Here is a 12,882-nt window from a genome sequence, read left to right as displayed (position 1 = left end):
ACAGGGCCAGGATTCCCAGGCAACAGGATCATGTCCAATGCCCAAGAGTGTAGATGGTAATTCCAAACTTGCATGTTATTAATCAATTAATGGTCATTATTCATTTGAAAAATATTCATTGAGCATCAACTCTGAGCCAGGTACGAAAGAGGTGTGTGTGTTTGTGTGTGTTTTCCTAAAGAGGGTTCTCTCCACTGAATAGAATACAAGGCTCCCACAGTGGAGTCTAACCTGTGTTCCCCTCTTCCCCAGCTCTGGCAAGAAATCCAGCCATTCCCGAGTATTCCTCTCCAGTCATCACTCCAAGAATCCCTGGGTGCCTTCATGTGAATCCAGATGTCCCCTGGTTACCACAGGACTGTCTGCCGGACCAATGGCCCTACCTCAGTCTTCCTTCCCTCTTGTGTATCTCTAGGCTTCCCCAAGGTGGGGATGGGGGGTTATACTCCAACACCACTACCCCTCACACATGGTGTCACTGACACCCCCAGCTTTTCTGAGCCTCTGTGCCCTCTCAACTGCTGTTCCATGAAAACACTCACTGTTTGCTCCACTTCTGGTTTCTTACCAGTTTGTAAGGAGATTCCTCCCCCTTTTTGGATTCTTCAAGGAGGGGTTCTCACAGCTTCTGGGGATGAATCTGTTCACAATCACCATAGGGCCTATTCTTTTCCTGACACAGACTGACACACAGCAGGGAGGCTGGTTTCAGGAGGTCAGACTTTCTCCAACCACTGTCTCTTTCCAGCTGTCAGCCCAGGCCTCCTGCCAAACTAATTCTTGCTTCAGTAAATGTCCTTTCAGAGGCCCTGTTGTCCATTCTGGACTTCCTTCAGCTTCTCCCATGCTCCCCATCTTACTCCAATTCCCCAACTCTACCCCAAATCCCCACTGTGGCTGGCTTAATGGCATTTCCCAGGAGGGCTCCTGGACCATGGCCAAGCTCTGAGCATGCCCTCCCACCTCCCACCAAAAAAGTGCCTTGTTATCGAAACAATTGTTTTGACCAAGAAGCTAATGTCAAAGAACTGGCCCTTAATTCTTTTAAGTCTTCATTAAAAATAGCATAAATATCCAGCCTCTGAGAAGGAAACTTCATAAGGCACTTGGGGATAGAGTTTTATGAGCAAAAATGCAATTTGCAGACAACTTCTCAGAGAAGCAGCTCTGGTCTCTGTGTGTCCCTAGGACATTGAGCTCAGGGGCAGCTTTAAGCAGCCCCAAAGATCCGGAGAATATATATCCCTCTGGATGACACAGCAGACTGGGGTCTTAATGAGGATTTCCTCATGCGTTGCTGGGGAAGTGGAAGAGAAAGGCAATAGCAGCCAAGTCCCTCCTCAGGGAGCTAAGAATCCAGAGAACTAAGTAACGAATAAACAAGTAAAAGGGATAGAGATATAAAAAATAAAAAAAAGAAAGAAAGAAAATTAATGCCTGAAAACTTTACGAACTGCCAGATAGATTTTCAATTCCATTAACCAATTTGGACTTCCAACAACAGGCAAGCCTAGCAGAGGGACAAATCCAGGGTGACTAGGCCCCAAGAAAGCTGTTTGAAGGCTGGAGACCGAGTCGTCCTGGTTTCACCCACAGCACTTACCACAGTGATGGCAATACCAACAATACCAACAACAATAAAATTAAAAAACAGATGCCCAGTAAGTCATGCTGCCTTATCACTGACTTCAGCAGGGAAGTGACGTTAAAGAAGGCAGAGAATGCTACGGAGACAGTTTTCCCCATATCTCCCAGGACAGGCGCGCCCGACCCCCTCTCACTGAAGCCGAGACACCCATTTCCTCTCCCCACGCTTAGTCCTCCAGCCTCTCCCAAGCCTCCCTTAAGGGGTGGGAAGAGACGTTGCCATAGGTCGCTGAGGGCGCCGTCAGTTCTGTCATTGGCCAAGGCCGAAAGACGCTCGTCCTCCCATTCGCCAGATGGCGAACACCGGCAAAGCCCATTGGCTACGTCGGCCGCGGGGCATTCATTGGCTTTGAGGGCGGGCTAGGGGGGGTGAGAGGAGGGGGGCGGGCGAGGGGCTCGCTGTTGCCGTGGTTACGCCGAGGCACGTGTGCAGTCCCGGAAGCTGCTCGTGGAGGCTGTCCAGCGCGAGCCACCGGAGGAACAGCTGCCCGGTCCGCTCGGGTCGGGTCCGGCTGAGCCATGGAGACGTCGCCTCAGCCCGCGCCCGGGCCCGGGTCCCGCTGCCTTCTGCTCGTCTACCTGCTGCTGTTGCTGCTGCTGCTGACCCCCGATCTGGGCCCGAGCCAGGCCGGAGCCGAGGAGACCGATTGGGTTCGATTGCCCAGCAAATGCGAAGGTGAGGGGGCGGGGTCCATGAGGCGTTTTCTGCCAGAGGGGCGGGGCTCAAAGGGCGGGGCGGGGAAGGGTCTTGGGGATGGAAGGTCCTGAGCTCTTGTTGGCGAATGTGTTCATTCATTGAACGTACTGTGTGCCTGCCAGTGTGCCGGGCCCTGGACACAGGGGTCGACGAGAGATGCGGACTCAGTCCTCCTGGAGCTCATAAATTGATAAAAACAAGGTGGTAGATGCCGTGATAGGGGAAGTGGAGGGTGGGCGCAGGCTGGGTATAGAGAGGATTCAGGAAAAGCTTCTAATTAGCCTAAAGAGTAATTACAAATTAGTCACATGAAGAGCAGTGGAAAGAGAGGGCCCCAACTCAGAGGAAACCGCAGATGCAGGTTAAGAAGCAAAAGACTGGTTTGAGGAACTGAAAAGTTCCATATGACTGTTTTGGAGGAAGAAGAACTTGAGACTTTCCTTTGTGCTTTCAAGCTTCATGCTACCCTAATCTGTGTAATTGTCTCTCTCTCCCATTAAACTGTGCGCTCCTTGAGGGCAGGGATTTTGGCTCAGATATCCATTCAAACAGTGCTGGTAGGCGCTCAATAAATGTTTTTGGAATTGATATGAGTAAATGGAGGGTGCGTAAGAAGGGCTAGTAGCTAGAGGTACCAAATTACTGAGAATGGAGGTTGAAAGGGCCTGTGGGTGTGTGGAGGGAGGGAGAAGAATCTGAGGCCTAAGGGATCACTTTGAGGGAAGAATGGAGCCTGGGGGAACTTGCTGAGGGAGGAAGATTTTTAAGAATATGGGAAAAAGGTTGAGTCCCAAAGAAGTGGGATGGAGGCTTGGAAATTGAGAGAGCAGGAGAGTGTGAGCGCAAGCTAGGACTGTGAAAGGCATCCCTTCTTCCTCCCCTCCATTTCTCAGTTTTTGCCTCACATCTTCAGTCGCTCTGTCCTTCTCATTTCTCTAGCCCTAGGTTCCCCCAGAAAGTTGACTGTAAATCCGTTTCATCCTATCAAAGTCTAGGGCAGGCCAGATGTTGCCTAAACACTGAGAAGTGGGGATGGGGTGGTTTGGGATGCATAATCCTTCCATTTGAGAGATTAAAAGTGAGATGCTCCAGAGAAGAGCTGACTTCACTGGTAAGGCTCCTAGTATGGATTCTCGCCCATTCTCTTAAATAGACAGAGGGTTGTGATGTTTTCCTTGCAGTCTTCCTCTGATACCCTTTAAGAGTTACACTTTCCCTTCTCTTTGATTTCTAAGGTATTTCTGATACCAAAGAGCCCCTACCATTTCTCTTATTTTTCTTGTAGTCTAAGAAGCTCAAATTTCTTTTCCTTAGGAGGCATATAGCTGACAGGATCTTAGAGATCATTCTAGTTCACCCTCATTTTGTAGGTAATCATTGAGATTAATTTAAAAGGTATTTTCAGTCACAGGATGGCTTGGCAGTCTCCAACCCTTATGCTCCTCTTAATCATTAATGTTTTTATTTTTATTTATTATTATTACACCTTCATAATTCAATGCTGACTATTTCTGGTCCACAAGCTTGCCTTCTGGCTGGGTAGCCTGATTGGAACAGGCCTCGGCACAGAGGAAGGAGAACCTGCCCAGAAAAAGAGTGGGTGGATCGTGAGGGTCTGGGATCTGTGCCATGAGTCTCCTCTGAGTCTGATTCTGGGTAGGATCCCCAGAAGGGGTCTTGAGGAGATAAGGTTTAGAAGAGTTGGGAAGCAAAGTTGTGGTTGATGGGTATAGGGGAGTAAGGATGTTTCAACCCCTCAGGCCTGGAATACTGCTTGTTGAGGGCGTGGGAGAAGGGGGAAAATGAGCCAGAAAATTGATGAGCTTGAACAGAGTACAGGATGGAAAAAGGGAGGGACCCCAGAGGGTCCTGGGTGGAGAGCCAAAGAGTTCAGAAGCCCTTCATTCGTTTCAGACTCTGAGATCACCAGCTTATATTTTGGGATTTTCACATGTGCCAAGTCCTCAAAGCCTTCAATTAATGTATATGTTATAAAATTTCTCCAAGCAAGCTTGTGGGGGGTGTCTTTATTTTGGTGGTAAATTGCTTTTCTCCCAAGCCCTGCTGTCAGTGTTATCACAGTGTTGATGGCATTTAGCTTGCAGACTGGATTCCAATCACAGGCACCAAAAGCTGCTTCACCACCCTTAGGAGGATTTATCAAGTATCTAAGATATACAGAGTAACAGACTAGGAGGATACAGAAGAAATCCAATACATGATGCCACTTTGGGGATCCTCGTAGTCTAGCTGGAGACACACATTTGAGATGAAGACACACATTTGAAGTCACTTAGGAAGAGCTTGGATCCTGCAGAGGCCCTGAAAGAAATCAAGGGCAGGTGGGAGTAGCACAGAAAGGGAGAGGGCTTTTAAGGCCAGCTTGGGAAAAAGGACAGAGAAGCCCCTAGAGAGCATTAAGCACTTTCCTAGGGCCGCAGGCACCTCACACCTGCGGTGGCAGCTCTCTTGAGGTAGTAAATTACTTGTTTGCACTTCTTCGGATCTATTAAAGTATCTGAAGTGAGGAAACTTGTTTTCATCTCTATATCCCCAGGCAGTGCCTGACACTTAGGAGTTACTTAATAACTGTTTGAGGAAGGGTTAGAGGAAATAAGAAAGTAAATGTGCAAAATGGTGGGAACAAGGCCTCAGAAAGGGATAATAGGAATAGAAAGCTGTTGTAGAACAGCATATGAAATCAAGTAATAAATAGCCATAAAAGATATTTTGGAACAATTGAGGAAATGTGAATATGGACTTAGTATTTGGTAATGTTGGGATTATTGTGTCGTAATTGTTTTATGGTTATGTGGAAGAAGGTCCTTGTTCTCAGGAGACACATGATGACATATTTAGGGGTGAAAGTCATGATGTCTGCATCTTACTTCCAAAATGGTTTAGCGAAAACAATGTAAATGTTGTTTGTTGGAGAGAGATTGTAGCAAACTATTCACAATTGTTGAATACAAGTGGAAGGTACATAGTTATTCTTTGTACTCTGTTTTTCTGTGTGTTTGAAATTTTTTAAGTAAAAAAGATGGAGGAGAAAAGAAATGAAGTCAGTAGGATAAGGACCAAGACTGGAAATGGGGCAGTGGATCTTGGAGCCAGTTGTCTCACAGTGAACTCCATCTCGTGGTGGTAGTAATTCCTTCCCTGCCCTCAGTGTTGGCTCCTGGGTTTGTGTTGCTGGGTGCTGCTCCCACCAGGGGCTCACGCGCACTCAGTGGGCTGTGCTCTGCCTCCCGCCCCCAGTGTGTAAATATGTTGCCGTGGAGCTGAAGTCAGCTTTTGAGGAGACTGGCAAGACCAAAGAGGTGATTGACACAGGCTACGGCATCCTGGATCGGAAGGCCTCCGGAGTGAAATACACCAAATCGTAAGTGAACTGGGGTCTCCCTGGCCTGGCCTGCTGTGTTGCTGGAGGCTTCGAGGGCTCAGAGTTCCCTTCTCCCTTTCAGCTAGGCAAACCCACCACAAAGGAAGCAGCTCCAACAGACACCAGAATTTGCCTAGGGGTTCCGCCCCCTACTAATTGTGTGGCGTGAATCCCTTCGTTTCCCTGGGCTTCAGGTGCCTCTGTAAAAGCAAGACTGTTGGGCTGTCTCAGTGATTCACCGACTCTTGGATTTCAAGGACCAATGCCATTTTTTAAGGTGTTGCTATCATAGGATTACCAAACTGTTTATGTTGCCAGGTATAAATATCAAAAACAAGAAACTTTCATCAGCTATGATCATCCTTTTAAAATGAAATACTATTTTAACATCAAAATTGATGCATTTTGCTTTATTAAAAAAATCCAAATACTGAGTCACTTAATTTTACAAAGAGTCCTTATTTTCATTATTTTGCCTTAGATCCATTACGATTTTGTCTCTCTGGTCCATGTTCCAGCATTTCAGAGCCCCCAGACCAGAGGGCCCATCTTCCTCCCAGCTCTGACTTCCTGTTGGTGAGATGCGCAGGTGCAGCAAGGCTAGAGGGACAGACTGCTAACTCTCGGGAGCTCAGAGGGATACTCAGTTCCTCTTGTGTTGCTGTCTTGGCAGGGACTTACGGTTAATTGAAGTCACCGAGACCATTTGCAAGAGGCTCCTGGACTATAGCCTGCACAAGGAGAGGACCGGAAGCAACCGGTTTGCCAAGGTTGGGTTTGTGCTTGTCCTTCAGCTCTTCTGGGGCCCAGCCTTCATGTATTGAAGTGTGTCAGCTGCTATGGGTGTAGTTTGAAGGTCATGCCCTGGAAGTTTCTCATTCCTTATTGATTGCCATTTTCACTCTCCGCTTGACCTCCCATCCTAAGTGGCCTGAGATTTGAGTGGCAGTGGGAACATTCATAATGGCTTGGACCTGCCCATCAGGGTCATGCCTCTGGCTCAGATACAGACAGAAATACCCCAGGGTGGCAGCTACCATCACAACCTAAAGCATTCGAGCAGGGAGAGCTGAGCAAAGTCCATGATATGCAGAGCTGTGGGAGGTTAGGGGAGATGTCACCAGACATTTGGGGGGCAGTGATTGCCCATTCTTCCAGGCCCACATGGCACCTAAGTGGACTGCCATCAGGATGCCCATGGCACATTTAATGCATTTACTGTATATACAAATGTTTCTCTCCATGAGAGAATGAGCTTCTTAAAGAAGCTTTATCTCTGTCTCTTCAGGGCCTGCCACTTGGAAGAACAGTTGCTGCCCACATTTTCCACCTAAGTACCCTTCTGGCAAAGGAGATTGGTCATAAACCCTTGGGAGACCTAAGGGTATATATTCAGGCAGCAGGAGTCTTAGGGATTATCTGTAAAATTTGTATGAGTTTTATACTCAGTAACAAGTCCATGTTTGTTTTAATATAAAGATATTTAAAATACTTTCCACCAACAGAAGAGTGGTGAAATAAATTGACATAGCCATTGATCACATATTATGCATTTGTAAAAAATAAGAAAAGAATGAGGTAGCTCTTTATGAACGGAACTGAAATTATCTCCAAGGTATATTATTAAGTAAAACAGGCAAGGTCCAGAATAGCGTGTATGATACAGTATCATTGTGTAAAAAGCAGTGGTCAGGGGGAGGGAGGATATTTTTAATGAATGTATTTGCCTGAGTTGTATGAATCATCTCCAGAAAAACTCAGGAAATGGATAGTATGTTGTCTCTTGGAGAAGACCTAGGTAACTGAGAGAGATTTAACAGAATAAGGGTCCTCCCCACCTTGGCTGTGGCCCCTTCCCACCAAGGAAAGATACAAGGTGCAGGGACTGGGCCTGGATATATGAAAGTGAGTGTGCCCAGGCACAGTGAGGGGAAAGGGCCAAGACAAACTTCTATTCCCAGAAAAGGAGTAGAAGTTCAAATGAAAAGTAAGGCCTGAGGACAACAAACAGCAGATCTCTTTGAAATGATGAGGTATGGAGAGGCAGGGCAGGGTGTGTGTGTGTGTGTGTGTGTGTGTAGGGGTTGTGGGAGACAGGCCTAAGAGAGGGGAGAGCGGTAGGTAAGATCAAGGGTGAGAAGCCTTAGAGGGTCATTGCTTCTCAGAGTTGGGTCCTCAGGCTTCCAGCACCACCAGGAGAGGAGGGAGGCAGGGAGAGACGGTGGCTCTCCCTCTCCATGACTGTTTGCCTCTTCCAGGGCATGTCAGAGACTTTTGAGACTCTACACAACCTGGTGCATAAAGGGGTCAAGGTGGTGATGGACATCCCCTACGAGCTGTGGAACGAGACCTCCGCAGAGGTGGCTGACCTCAAGAAGCAGGTATAGGCCCTTCGGCCCTCAGAAGCTGTTGAGCCCAGTGGGGCCGGGTGGGGATTGAGTCTGCACCTGACAAAGGCCATCAGGAGCCGGGAGACCGTGGTCAGTCATTTCACTTCTCTGGCTTCAGTTTCCTGATGAGAACCACAAGCACTGGCCTGGTTCACAGTGGGTCTCGAGGCTCAGATGAGCCCATCTGGGAGGCGGCTGGGTGCTTGAGCTTTGCCAATGGGAGGTGTTGTGCTTACTAGTGCGACGTGCTGGTGGAAGAGTTTGAGGAGGTGATCGAGGACTGGTACAGAAACCACCAGGAGGAGGATCTGACTGAATTCCTCTGCGCCAACCACGTGCTGAAGGGCAAGGACACCAGTGAGTCTGAGGGGAGGAGAAGGCGGGGCAGGGTGATGTCATTGTTTGTTGCCCCTCAGGGCAGGTGGGGAGGGAGGGAATGAAAATGAACCAGAGGGCATCCTAGGATCTCCACCTTCGGGGAGCTTGACGGGACATGGTGAGGTAAGAGGCACTGAAGCCAGGTGCCCAGCAGTGTGCACATAACTCTGCTGCTTCCAGAGGAGCCTGGGGGCCTCAGGGAGGGAGGAGGGGGGTGACGGTGATATCAGGGACCAATACCAGTTGCTCCCCAATCAGTGCTCCTCCCCCAGCAAACCACTCCCGAGGCGCCTCCGTTGAGAGAGACTCCCCTCCTCCCCCCAGGTTGCCTGGCAGAGCAGTGGTCTGGCAAGAAGGGGGACACGGCCGCCCTGGGAGGGAAGAAGGCCAAGAAGAAGGGCAGCAGGGCCAAGGCAGCAGGCAGCAGCAAACAGAGGAAGGAGCTGGGTGGCCTCGAGGGAGACCCCGGCCCTGAGGAGGATGAGGGCATTCAGAAGGCATCCCCCCTCACACACAGCCCCCCTGACGAGCTTTGAACCCAACCCAGCATCCCTGCATCAAGGGTGTAGCCAGAGACCCCTGACCTAGAAAGTAACGAGTCTGGGGCATGGCTCCGGCAGGCAAAGATGGTTTTCCCAGCTCTAGGGTCCTCTCTGCCTTGGCTCAAGGAAGGACACAAGCCCCAGGAAGAACTCAGAGCAACAGTGGTCAGCCTGCGCTGGCCTTCTCCCTCTGCCGAGCGCGTCTCTCCTGACACAGGCTTGAGGCAGGCCGTGCTGTTTCAGGACTTCTGAGGACTCCAGTGTGAACTCTGGAGGGGCAGCTGTCAGAGCTGGGCACTAGGACTAGAGCCTCTCTGGAACCCTCCAGGAGGGCGTGCCCAGCCTTCGCCTCCCCTCACTCCTCCTCCAATAGGGAAGCAAGACTGCAGCACCCCACGGCTCCTCCTGTCTGCCCACCCCCCCTGCAGACACCTTGCACCCTGTCTGGCCCTCATCCCCCAGGCCCATGGTGCAGTGTGCAGAGTAAAAACCTTTTGGCCTTTTTTGTTCCAATTTCCAAATCCTCCTTAGCCCTTCAGAGAGGCCCTGAGCCCAGTGTTGCTTTTTCCTGCCCTTCACCTTCTCCTAGTCTTAAGGCCTGAGGATGGGGGAGCCTGCTCCCATCCCACCGTCAAGGCTGAACCTACCAACTGTTGGCAAGTGCAGGGTGGGCCCAGGGTTGTCTTGGGGTGAGGGAGGTAGGTGTGGGCATGGGGTGAGGCCCAGCACAGCGTGCTGACTGTGTCCCTCAGCTGAACCCTGTAGAGCAGCCGTGAGCTGCCCTTGTTCTCACTGAGCTCTCCAGGCCCTCCCCACTCTGCTCCCAGGCAGGGAAGGACTGCAGTTTGTGCCCTGGGCACTTGGCTGCCCTGGCTCCCTTCCCTCCCTCCTGCCTCTCCTCTCTTCCCCAAGGCCTTCCCATTTGCTGTGTGAGGTGTTTACTGCTTATGCCACCAGCTCCCACCCTGCCCTCTCACCTCCTGCTGGCCCTGCCTGTTGGTCTTGGACCTTGTTCCCTGATGACCACACTTGATCACTTAGCTTTCCTAGAGCCCAGCGGAGAGGATACCCCAGTCCTCCACCAACACCTCCTGGTTACAGAATGTTCTCTGACCCAGGAGAGGAGTGGAAGGCTGGCCCTGGGGAGAAGGGGTGGGAAGCTCAGGTCCCTCCACTGTCAGTCCTGAGGCTGAGGAGGATCAGGGCAGTTGGTAGCAATAATGATGACAACTGTATGCATTCCCAGTGTTTTAATGATGTTAATCCTTAAAATGCCCTTGTGAGTTGGGTGGTATCGGCCCCATTTTGTAGAAGAGGAATCTGAGGCTCAAGTGACATTCCCAAGTTCCTGCTGCTAATTGGCAGTATAGCTGGGACTCAGACTCTGCTTTTGCCACTATGAGGTATTTTTCACTACCCCACAGCTGCCAGGGCCCCTTCCCCCAATACCTGGCACTGACAGCGTAATTCATGTTGAACTGGTTTGGGTCTTTGGTCTTTACTCGCAGTCCTGCAGGGGTGTAGTGCTGAAGGTTTCTTGGGTCTAGTGAAGAAGCTCTGGGGTCTGAACTCCTGAGATGAGGGGCCTCCTCAGCCTGGACTCAGCCCCTCTTCCCCCTCACCCTCACCCCCACCCCCTCCAAATTAGGACAGCCAAAGCCCTAGAGAGTGGGAAAAACCAGAAGCTTTTTCTCTGGCTGTTGAGACTTAGACCTAGGTCCTTGGATAAAGAGACACACACATACACCCTTTTTTTTTTATGATGACTTTTCAGTCTGGCCTCCCACCTCCCTAACTCCAAAACTGATGTTTTGACTGCTTCCTGTTAAACGTTTAGACAGTGAGATTCCAATCAGGTCCCATCCTGTACTTTGTTCTGAACATAAGAGATGGCTGAGAGTGTCACTAACCCACGGCATTTCAGTGCCTGAGTTGCCTCTGTCCCCAGGGCTTCATTGATTCTTAGAGTAGGAGGGGCAAAGACCTATCCCCTTACTGGGGTGGCTGGCCCGGGGCCCACTCCCAGTCCTGAGGGCAGGCGGTGCTGTTACTGCTTTGCTCTTTGACCTGTGGCTGCTGGATGGGAAGTCCCTCCCCCTCCCAAGGGCCAGTCAGGTTGCACACTCACTAGCCTCCCACCCAGCCCACCCCTGCAGGCGACTTCTCCCCTGGCCAAGTCAAGAAAAAGTGAAAGGCAGGGTCTGGCTTCCCAGATTTTTCTTTTCCTCTCTCCATGACACATATTTTTGAACTTGGGTAATTACCTCCCAGTCTCACACCCCTTCCCATCCATTAGGTGAGGGGACTGCCTCAGCCTGCGTTAACCTGATTTCAGCCTCTCTATTAGATCAAGCTTTCCTAAACTGGGATGCTCGTTGAACATACAGATGTCTTGGCCCACCTCACACCTGCTAGGCTGGGAGACCTAGGAGTCTTCATGTTTAACAAGCATCTCGTATGGTTCATACAGTGTGATCAGCTGGGACCCATTTTACCATGAGAAAGGCTTAAGCAGCACTTGGTAGCCAGAGGTGGTGTCCTAACAGGGGACAGGACCTCGATAAAGTCACATTGGGCCACGGTCTTGTCCTCACAAACAACTTGTCAGAACCCCAGGTGTACCCATCTCTCTGTAGGAGATTAACATTCCCAGACACGTGAAGGCTCATGGACAAACCATAAGGTCAGTTTGTCTGGTTCAATGATTCAAAGAACCACAGACCAAGATACAGTCAAATCTCAAGGCCTGGGACCTGTAGTCTCAGAGGCAATTGCATCAGCCTCTGTATTCATCTTAAAGGACTGTTTCTAGAAGGCAGGTTCCTCTTTATTTCCACATTCCTAGGTGGCATTCTCATTTGCAACATTTTTGTGCAAACTGGAAAAGGTGTTCTTCCTTTAACCTTTGACTTCCATCTGCCAGAAAGTTATTTTAATATAAGTTTTGTTCAACTAAAACACTTGACAGTTATCTGCCAGAAAATTATCATAATAAATATACAAACCTATGAGATTTGCAATGTGAATGTGGAGTCCTTGTGCAGTGCACAACCTGTCCAAATGTTTACAGCAGCCCTGCGTCACTATAGTGCTCACATATGAACAAAATTCCCTTGCTTATTTCTTGATCTTAAAAGAAAGATCATTTTCCATGACAGGTTCGTGGTCCATGCCTAACTGGTTTATGGTAGTACTAATCTTAGTACTAATCTAGAACCTGCAGATTATCTGCTTGAACATCTTCTGTTGTTATGGAGTTTAACTAGAATGGTAATAGCCACTCTTTATGAGCATTTACTATGTGGCAGGCACTGCTGTAGGTGCTTTACATGGTTAACTCATTTATTCCTCAAAATAACTCAGTGAGGTAATCTCCACAAGGACAGGGATTTTTAAAATTTTTTATTGAAGTATAGTGCATATACAGAAAAGTGTGCATATCGTAAATATATAGCTCAATGAATTTTTGTGAACTTAAAACCCAAGTAATCAGACCCAGATCAAGGACAATCACCCCAGAAGCATCCCCACCCCACCCCCCGCCCAACACGCACCAAAAAGGAGAAGGAATTTTGGTCTATTTTGTTCATGGCTGTATCCCCGGCCCTTAGTACAGTGCCTGGCACAGAGTGACTGCTCAATAGAAATCTGTCAAATGAATGAAGCACAGAAAAGTTAAATAACTTGCCCAATATCATACATTTGGTAAGTGGTCCAACCAGCTTATGAACCCAAATGGAATGGCTTCAGCATCCTGGTGCATAATCCTTATGTCATAGTACCCTGTAGTGACAGCTCACCACCTGTTGGCCTGAACACCATGGCTCTGTCTTCCAGAAGGCAGAC

At 49.3% G+C, this 12,882-nt stretch overlaps 1 protein-coding gene across 2 annotated transcripts; it reads left to right on the top strand.

Moving 5' to 3' along the window:
• The first annotated feature begins 2,064 nt into the window (after window positions 1–2,064).
• On the top strand, window positions 2,065–12,044 carry CNPY3 (canopy FGF signaling regulator 3). 2 transcript variants are annotated; one of them, XM_037842387.1, is made up of 7 exons: window positions 2,065–2,323; window positions 5,603–5,726; window positions 6,400–6,496; window positions 7,015–7,110; window positions 7,985–8,107; window positions 8,356–8,473; window positions 8,819–12,044. In XM_037842387.1, the coding sequence occupies exons 1-7, from the start codon at window positions 2,167–2,169 to the stop codon at window positions 9,028–9,030; spliced, it is 927 nt and encodes a 308-aa protein (XP_037698315.1). In that variant the 5' UTR covers window positions 2,065–2,166; the 3' UTR covers window positions 9,031–12,044. The 2 variants fall into 2 exon arrangements, with proteins under 2 accessions (XP_037698315.1, XP_037698316.1); XM_037842388.1 differs by lacking the exon at window positions 7,015–7,110 and having other exon boundaries at window positions 2,066–2,323.
• The last annotated feature ends 838 nt before the right edge of the window (window positions 12,045–12,882 follow it).

The sequence above is a fragment of the Choloepus didactylus genome, chromosome 7, assembly GCF_015220235.1.
Source record: "Choloepus didactylus isolate mChoDid1 chromosome 7, mChoDid1.pri, whole genome shotgun sequence".
In the NCBI taxonomy this organism is placed as follows: domain Eukaryota; kingdom Metazoa; phylum Chordata; class Mammalia; order Pilosa; family Megalonychidae; genus Choloepus; species Choloepus didactylus.
Note: the sequence above shows the minus strand (reverse complement) of the source record. Positions and strands in the feature narration are given on the sequence as shown.

Bases quoted from the DNA above. Each gene is read 5' to 3' on its own strand.
- CNPY3 (XM_037842387.1), top strand. From the start codon at position 2,167: ATGGAGACGTCGCCTCAGCCCGCGCCCGGGCCCGGGTCCCGCTGCCTT. The intron at 5,727-6,399 runs GTAAGTGAACTG...CTGTCTTGGCAG, and splicing joins GGAGTGAAATACACCAAATC to GGACTTACGGTTAATTGAAG. The intron at 8,108-8,355 runs GTATAGGCCCTT...TGTGCTTACTAG, and splicing joins TGGCTGACCTCAAGAAGCAG to TGCGACGTGCTGGTGGAAGA.